General features: G+C 41.6%; 1 protein-coding gene across 5 annotated transcripts in view; it reads left to right on the top strand.

Moving 5' to 3' along the window:
• acsl1a (acyl-CoA synthetase long chain family member 1a) overlaps window positions 1-5841 on the top strand; it is a 31145-nt gene extending 25304 nt beyond the window's left edge. For all 5 annotated transcript variants that reach the window (XM_035529679.2, XM_035529676.2, XM_035529677.2 and 2 more), the window contains exons 12-21: window positions 88-222; window positions 317-451; window positions 1540-1635; window positions 2169-2241; window positions 2381-2469; window positions 2581-2697; window positions 3115-3258; window positions 3422-3523; window positions 4303-4374; window positions 4612-5841. In XM_035529679.2, coding sequence (XP_035385572.1) covers window positions 88-222; window positions 317-451; window positions 1540-1635; window positions 2169-2241; window positions 2381-2469; window positions 2581-2697; window positions 3115-3258; window positions 3422-3523; window positions 4303-4374; window positions 4612-4752 — 1104 coding nt within the window. In that variant the 3' untranslated portion in view covers window positions 4753-5841. The remainder of the gene's footprint in view (window positions 1-87; window positions 223-316; window positions 452-1539; window positions 1636-2168; window positions 2242-2380; window positions 2470-2580; window positions 2698-3114; window positions 3259-3421; window positions 3524-4302; window positions 4375-4611) is intronic.
• Window positions 5842-8176: the final 2335 nt, after the last annotated feature.

Below are 8176 nucleotides of genomic sequence, written 5' to 3'. Positions count from 1 at the left end.
TACCATAAGCTTGTTTTTCTATTGTAAATTGTTTTGGTCTTTGGTGTGTGTGTGTGTGTGTGTGTGTGTGTGTGTGTGTGTGTGAAGAATGTGATTCTGGTCAATGGCGCAAAGATAGGTTATTTTCAGGGTGATATTCGGATGCTCATGGACGATCTGAAGGCGCTCAAGCCCACTGTGTTTCCTGTTGTCCCCAGACTACTAAACCGCATGTTCGACAAGGTCTGGAGCACACGCACACATGTGCGCACTCACGCGCACACACGCGCACACCCACCCCGCATGTGCTTGCTAATGCTCCCCGTCCCGCACGCAGATCTTCGGGCAGGCCAACACGCCGCTGAAGCGCTGGCTGCTCGACTTCGCCACCCGGAGGAAAGAGTCGGAACTGCGTAGCGGTGTGGTGAGGAAGGACAGCATGTGGGACAAGATCATCTTCAGCAAAGTCCAGGTACCAGCACGCGCAGGCAAAGACAGAGGAAGGACGAGCGTAACAAAGGCCATAACAAAAAGCGCTCAACATCAGGGAGGGTCCTACACCTGGCAGACTTCCTGTGGGGTAGATAGGAGTGTAACTGCAGTCAAAATGGGGAAGAGAGTGAACATGCTAGAAATAAAAACAACAATGACAGACATTTATTCATGTTCATAGTCATAGTCGGTTATGTCAGATCATAGTCAAATGAGTGTATGAAGAAAACATCTGGGCACAAATAAATGTGAGAAATAAAGACCCACGCAAAGAGACAAATGCACATAGACTAGCCATTTCCACGCACGCACAGGGCTCGTCCTCCACAGCAATTATGACTGTGGTCCACACAAATGTGTAAATTAGCAACGGATGGTTTAAATGGTGTTCAAAACAATTGCAACTAAAGATGCGAACAAACAAACAAAAATCTAAATTCAAACAAAAGGAACTATGGCTTGAATTACACAACAGGACAACAGAACTTTCAAAATACCACCATTTTTTAAAGAAGAGCTAAAGATGCTTGATAACAGACTCCTGAGTGTGTGTAGCATCGGTTATTGCATACATAATAAAGATTTCAAGAAAATGGAACAATTCATACGAAGATAAAGGTTTGCCATGAAGAGTGACACCTTAGAAGTCGAAAAAGTACAACCTAATCGCTGCAAACCCAGAAGAAGTGCGAACAGGTGGTCAGGGCAGCCCATGCGAATAGAACCAGAAGCACTGTTTTCTTAAATATCAGGAAACAGACCCCCCCCCCCCCCCCCCCTTCTTAATATAAACACACCAAACAAGCAATATTTAAAGTGTATATCTTGTTTCCTGAGGATAAGGTGACAAACAGTGTCATTTAAACCATGTGTACAGCATATTAAAGCTTTAATTGGCGTCCCCCTTAGAAAAGAGCTCATGTGGTTTGATGGATGTGTGTGGAACTGAGAGGGAAAGAGAAAGCGAGAAAGAGATTGGCAAATGAGAGGACGCAAGTACATCTTCCGAATTTACTTGAATCAGCGAGAAAATGAACAGCGGCAGCTGCTCTCTGTCTCCCCCTGCAGGCGAGTCTGGGTGGGCGCGTCAGGCTGATGATCACTGGAGCCGCTCCGGTGTCCCCCACCGTCCTCACTTTTCTGCGGGCCGCTCTGGGTTGCCAGGTATGCTTGTGAAATATTACACCCACCGCACTCTTTGTTTCATTCCAAGACATTCATATCTTTTCCATATCAAGAACATTTTTGAGAGTTCATATGAATGAATAATATTCAGATTGAATGTGAATAAATTGTATAATGACTTACTAGAACACTTATGAATATTAAGAGATAATATGCAGATCTTTGTACACTGCATGAAACTCTCTGATTAGATTACCATGTAAACTCAAAATAGGATTACTATATAAACCTAGGTTAAATGATCATATAATCTTGAGTTAGATTACCTTAACCTCTAGATTACATTCAGATTGATATATGCATTCACGTTAATTACCATACGTTTGTATTATATTATTATTTCTAAAATTAGATGACTTTATATTCGAATAAATGAAGCTTAAGACTGATGGATTCCTGACTCTCTCTCTCGCCCTCTCTCTCTCTCTCTCTCTCTCTCTCTCTCTCTCTGTGTGTGTGTGTGTGTGTGTGTGTGTGTGTGTGTGCGTGTGTGTGTGTGATCTATTTGGCAGTTTTATGAAGGCTATGGACAGACAGAATGCACTGCAGGGTGTTCCATGTCTATGCCAGGAGACTGGACAGCAGGTAACAAACACACACACACACACACACACACACACACACACACACACACACACACACACACACACACACACACACAGTTTCTCCAGTATACTTGCAGCATGCAAACAAACACACACATCTACCATGGCTGTGTGTTAAGGTCATGTGGGACCTCCTTTGCCCTGTAACTATGTGAAGCTAGTGGATGTGGCAGACATGAGCTACTATGCAGCCAATGGGGAGGGAGAGGTGAGTCACCGCTCATTTTAAAAACCTGAAGCAAAACTGAAGTATGCATGTGACATTGTGGCCTGCCATAAGTCATATACTAATCTGCGTATGTGTGTGTGTATTCTTCAGGTGTGTGTAAAGGGGCCAAATGTGTTCCAGGGGTACCTGAATGACCCAGAGAAGACAGCGGAAGCCATTGATAAGGATGGCTGGCTGCATACAGGAGATATTGGCAAGTGGCTTCCGGTAAATTCTGCCCCCTCCAGATCCGGTTTTAACGTTCTTGCAGGTGTCGGAAGATGACGGCCTTCTGGCCCTTTCAGAACTGTAGCCAGGGTTTCTGTTTCAGAATGACAGGGTTTGTGTTTCAGAATGACACTCTGTAGAAATTGCCCATTTAGCTAGTCCCGTTTAAGCCTACAGAGAGGAAAAAGAGAATAATAATATGAACAATACATGGAATTTACATAGCACTTTGCAAGAACCCAAAGACACAATTGCAAAATGGCAGTACATAGAGCATCAGAAAGGACAAAAGACAATAGTACAAGTCTTTATGTGATTCATCTGCACACTTCATAATGACAAAGTAAAAGCTGGTGTGTGCATGACCCCATGACCCCTGGAGGCGTGGCCTCAAAGCTTGTTCTCGTTGGTTTCCAGAATGGCACCCTGAAGATCGTAGACAGGAAGAAACATATCTTCAAGCTTGCGCAAGGCGAGTACATTGCGCCAGAGAAGATCGAGAACGTGTACATGCGCAGCGACCCTGTGGCCCAGGTCTATGTGCACGGCGACAGTCTGCAGGTGAGGTAGAGGCCGCGGGTGTGTGTACGAGTGCAAATGTGCGTGGATGTGTGTGTGTGTGTGTGTGTGTGTGTGTGTGTGTGTGTGTGTATGTGTACGTGTGTGTGTGTTCTTATTCATGTATGTGTGAATGTACATATGTTTGTCTCCTGTTTTCCTGTAGGCTTGCCTAGTAGGAATTGTGGTACCTGATCCAGACTTCCTCCTGGGATGGGCCAAGAAAAGAGGCCTTGAAGGTTCCTACACACAGTTGTGCAAGAGCAAGGTAGCACACACAGACACACACACACACAGACACACACACACACACACACACACAGAAGGACCTCCTTCCTTAATCAGAATTAATCCGAATTGCTCAGTTTTAAAGTGTTCACATTACCTCAGTCTAGTTTTAAAGGGTTCACATTAACCCAGTCCAGTCTTAAAGAGTTCAGATTAACCCAGTCCAGTCTTAAAGGGTTCACATTAATCCAGTCCAGTCCTAAAGCACTTATAGCACTTTATAGCACTTATAATTGTTTAAGATAGACCTTTTGCATTTTGCACTTCTAGGTATCAGCATTCATCCCTATATTCTACAGTATTCTAGTTCATTGGTATGTTTAATTCTAACCTACTATACTGTATTTGGATATATTCTATGAGTAAATGACAAAGCACTTTTGTAAGTCGCTCTGGATAAGAGCGTCTGCTAAATGTAAATGTAAATGTAAATGTAAAGGGTTCAGATTAACCCAGTCCAGTCTTAAAGGGTTCACATTAACCCAGTCCGGTTTTAACGGTTTCACATCAACCCAGTCCGGTTTTAAAGGGTTCACATTAACCCAGTCCAGTTTTAAAGGGTTCACATTAACCCAGTCCAGTCTTAAAGGGTTCACATTAACCCAGTCTAGTTTTAAAGGGTTCACATTAACCCAGTCCAGTTTTAAAGGGTTCGCATTAACCCAGGCTGGTTTTAAAGGATTCACGTTAACCCAGTCTGGGGAAGTGCATGTGTTTGTTTTTAAGTGAAATTCCTGTTTTGATTATTTATTTGATCAGGAGGTGAAGAATGCAATTCTGGAGGATATCTTGCGTCTGGGGAAAGAGGCCGGTCTGAAGTCCTTTGAACAGGTCAGACAGTCGCAGCTTGAGTTCAGAAAGTGAAATTCCCACCCAGAATTTAATTCCAACCTTCTGCATTTGCTAATTAGCTGTAAACAAGGAGACTGAAGACATAAAACACAAAACAACAGAATGCTTTAAAAAGAAAAGGCTGTGACAGTCATAAAAGCCAACTAGAGAAGGTGTGTGTGTGTGTGTGTGTGTGTGTGTATGTATGTGTGCGTGCATGCAAACGTGTTTTCCCAGGTGCGGGAAATCGCCCTGCACCCAGAGATGTTCTCTGTGCAGAACGGTCTCCTGACACCCACCCTGAAGGCTAAACGGACAGAGCTGAGGAACCACTTCAGAGAACATATCAATCAGCTTTATGCCCGGATCAAGATATGAGAGAGAGATAGAGAGAGAGAGCGAGAGCGAGCAGGAGACAGCTGTACCTCTGTGATGTTTTCAATGTGCATTCTCTGCATTCACGTTCTAACACATCACTCTGGAAAAGCCTGGTTATGAAGTGCAGTTATTATAATCACCACAATTGGCTTCTGTGGTTCAGTGCGACTTCTCTTGCGTGTACCACAAATGGTGAGAACTCTTGCAGTACGGCACCACCCATCTGCATGAATGATCCAAAGTCTCAAAGGCCCAGAACGCCATCTGTCTCATTACCAAACATTTCAATATAAATAATAATTTTCTAAATTATACTTTCAATTATTATTTTAAGCTATTATTGTAGTTCCCTGTTTAATCAAATTTATCCTAATGTCAAACTGTGACCATGAAGCTAGCTGAGTGTTTCACAGGTGAATTAGTAAGAACAGAGAGATTTATATGCAGACACACAACACTGGCAGCAGCAGAGTGTAAAAACACGATTTTTAAAAAACTAATTAAACAAATGATTTGATTTGTGACTGTAGTTGTGAGCTTTTGATTGGATGCTGGTGTCCATCCTGCTTCTGTGGCTACGTCCGTTCGCTCCCCCCCCCCACGTACATTTACTTCTCCATGATGACGAAGCATGCTGACCATTCAACTGGTTTGTAATGTCTAGCGACAAGACTTTTATTTTGTAGGTTCAATATTTAAGGTGTGAGCAGAGAAAGCATAGACTTTTACTGGTAGAGGTTTTTTTTGTTTGTTGTTGTTGTCATAGTTCTTGCTAAACACCAGCCTGCTACTTAAAACACATGTTAGGATCATTGGTCGTTCTCCAACCTTAAGTGTATGAATATTATACATTATTAAAAATCTTTTGGAAAACCCTCTGGAAATCAAGATAAGGACATGAAAGAGGAATCTGTTTTTAGCTAACAGCACTTAAAGAAATCTCAGTGTGGGTCCCCAGTACCTCTGTACTGTAAATTAAGGATTTCTGTTATGAAATTTGTATTTTAGTCAAAGTTTTGGAACCTGTGTTGTCATTTGCAGTAACCTGCATGTGCAGGAGAAATAAAAACAAGGCAGCGTCTTTAGGTCCACGTGTGTGTGAGACTTGTGATTTTAGGGCCGTGTGTGTGACTTTAGGTCCACGTGTGTGTGAGACTTGTGATTTTAGGGCCGTGTGTGTGTGTGAAACTTTAGGTCGACGTGTGTGTATATGTGTTCGCTTGTGTGTGTGTCTTATCCATACATGCATAGGATATACAGGTGAGGCAGCTTGTGAAGGGAGAAGCCTCTTCGAGCCAAACACGCCATGTCACAAACACTGAATGATGAGAAAGAATTAAAGTAACATTTCTAAAGCAAAGCTGTGTTATTTATTTCAAACACACATGGACCTTTTAGGGGAAAGTATGTAACATCAAATTAAACTAGTTTATTAAGTTAACATTTGTGAAAGAAGAATTTTTATGTAATTATTCAATAGTTTTATCCTTTCAAAGGTGAACCAAGAAGAAGGGAAGACTATCCTATTTCTGAATCATATTTGAGTAAATAGTGTTGACTATATTTAATAATCACTTTCTTCCACAATCATCATTTTAACAAAGATACAAGGAACTCCAGCATTCCAACACCAAAGTTTTATATGTATTCTCACTGTTTGCTTTTGGAAACAATAGACGCAGATCAGGCCTTTCTGCAGAGCATTTTAAAAACTCAACAAGTAAAGTTCATTTAATATAAGACACAGCATGGGGGAAACACAGTAAGATGATAAGTTCATACAATAGTTTTGTGTAAAACTATTCCAGGGGCAGATCCAACATGCCAGTCTAGTTTAACTAAAACTCCTGTAATCTTACCTTGTTTATGTGGTCAGTGCTTCAGACATAAACTTCGAGGGCAAAGGTCATCTACCTTCTTACCTTTGGGATGTGGTGAGCTTCTCTATTTCAAAAGTTCAAAAGTTCAAAGTTTAAAGAGGTTTTATTGTCATTTCAGCTATATACAAGTACACAACAAAAACGAGACAATGTTCCTCCAGGACCATGGTGCAACACAAAACAACAGTGCAACAGACAACATGCTACACAAGTGCAAACAGTCCAAAATAGTGCAAAAAATGTCATTAAATAAACATTAAATAAACAATAATAAATACAGGACAGGACAAATACAAAATGAGTAGACAGTGCAATTATTTAGTCCAGTACACAGTACTGGACATATGTAAAGCGAGTTGTGCATAGGAATCAGTGACATGCTACCCTGAACATAGCAGTCACCGGTAGCAGCCAGAACAGTTCAGAGTACAGTGCTGGTTTAGTACAATACTCTAGCAGCAAGTAGGATAATGTGCAAGACTGCAACAGGAGTGCATAGTTTATTTGTGTGAGGTTTGACTTCAGCACTAGTCCGATGCAAAACAATGTGTGAGTGTGTGTATAGATATGTATGTATGTATGTACGTATGCATGTATGTGTGTGTGTGTGTGTGTGTGTGTATAAGCATGTATAAAAGTGGAGTTAGCCAGAGTTCAGGAGTCTAATGGCTTCTGGGAAGAAGCTGTTGCACAGTCTGGAGGTGTGGGACTGGATGCTGCGGTACCTTCTTCCAGATGGCAAAAGGGTGAACAGTTCATGTGAGGGGTGTGTGGGGTCTTTCACAATGTTGGTGGCTTTCCGGATGCAGCGTGTTAGGTAGATGTTCGTGATGGAGGGAAGAGAGACCTCAATGATCTTCTGAGCTGTTCTCACTATTCTCTGGAGGGTCTTGCAGTCAAAGGTGGTGCAGTACCCAAACCAGGTAATGATGCAGCTGCTCAGGATGCTCTCTACAGTACCTCTGTAGAAGGTAGTTCAAGTTCAAGTTCAAGAAAAAAAAGTTCAAAGTTCAAAGTTCAAGTTCAAAGTTCAAAGTTCAAGTTCAAAAAAAAAAAAACAGCATGGGGGAAACACAGTAAGATGATAAGTTCATACAATAGTTTTGTGTAAAACTATTCCAGGGGCAGATCCAACATGCCAGTCTAGTTTAACTAAAACTCCTGTAATCTTACCTTGTTTATGTGGTCAGTGCTTCAGACATAAACTTCGAGGGCAAAGGTCATCTACCTTCTTACCTTTGGGATGTGGTGAGCTTCTCTATTTCAAAAGTTCAAAAGTTCAAAGTTTAAAGAGGTTTTATTGTCATTTCAGCTATATACAAGTACACAACAAAAACGAGACAATGTTCCTTCAGGACCATGGTGCAAACAACAGTGCAACAGACAACATGCTACACAAGTGCAAACAGTCCAATATAGTGCATAATGTCATTAAATAAACATTAAATAAACAATAATAAATACAGGCCAGGACAAATACAAAATACAAAATGAAGTGAGGTAGTGAGGATGGGTGATGGGAGATGGGCTTCCCTCAGCTTCCG

The sequence above is a fragment of the Electrophorus electricus genome, chromosome 5 (assembly GCF_041902795.1).
Source record: "Electrophorus electricus isolate QZ-2024a chromosome 5, ASM4190279v1, whole genome shotgun sequence".
NCBI lineage: Eukaryota > Metazoa > Chordata > Actinopteri > Gymnotiformes > Gymnotidae > Electrophorus > Electrophorus electricus.
Note: the sequence above shows the minus strand (reverse complement) of the source record. Positions and strands in the feature narration are given on the sequence as shown.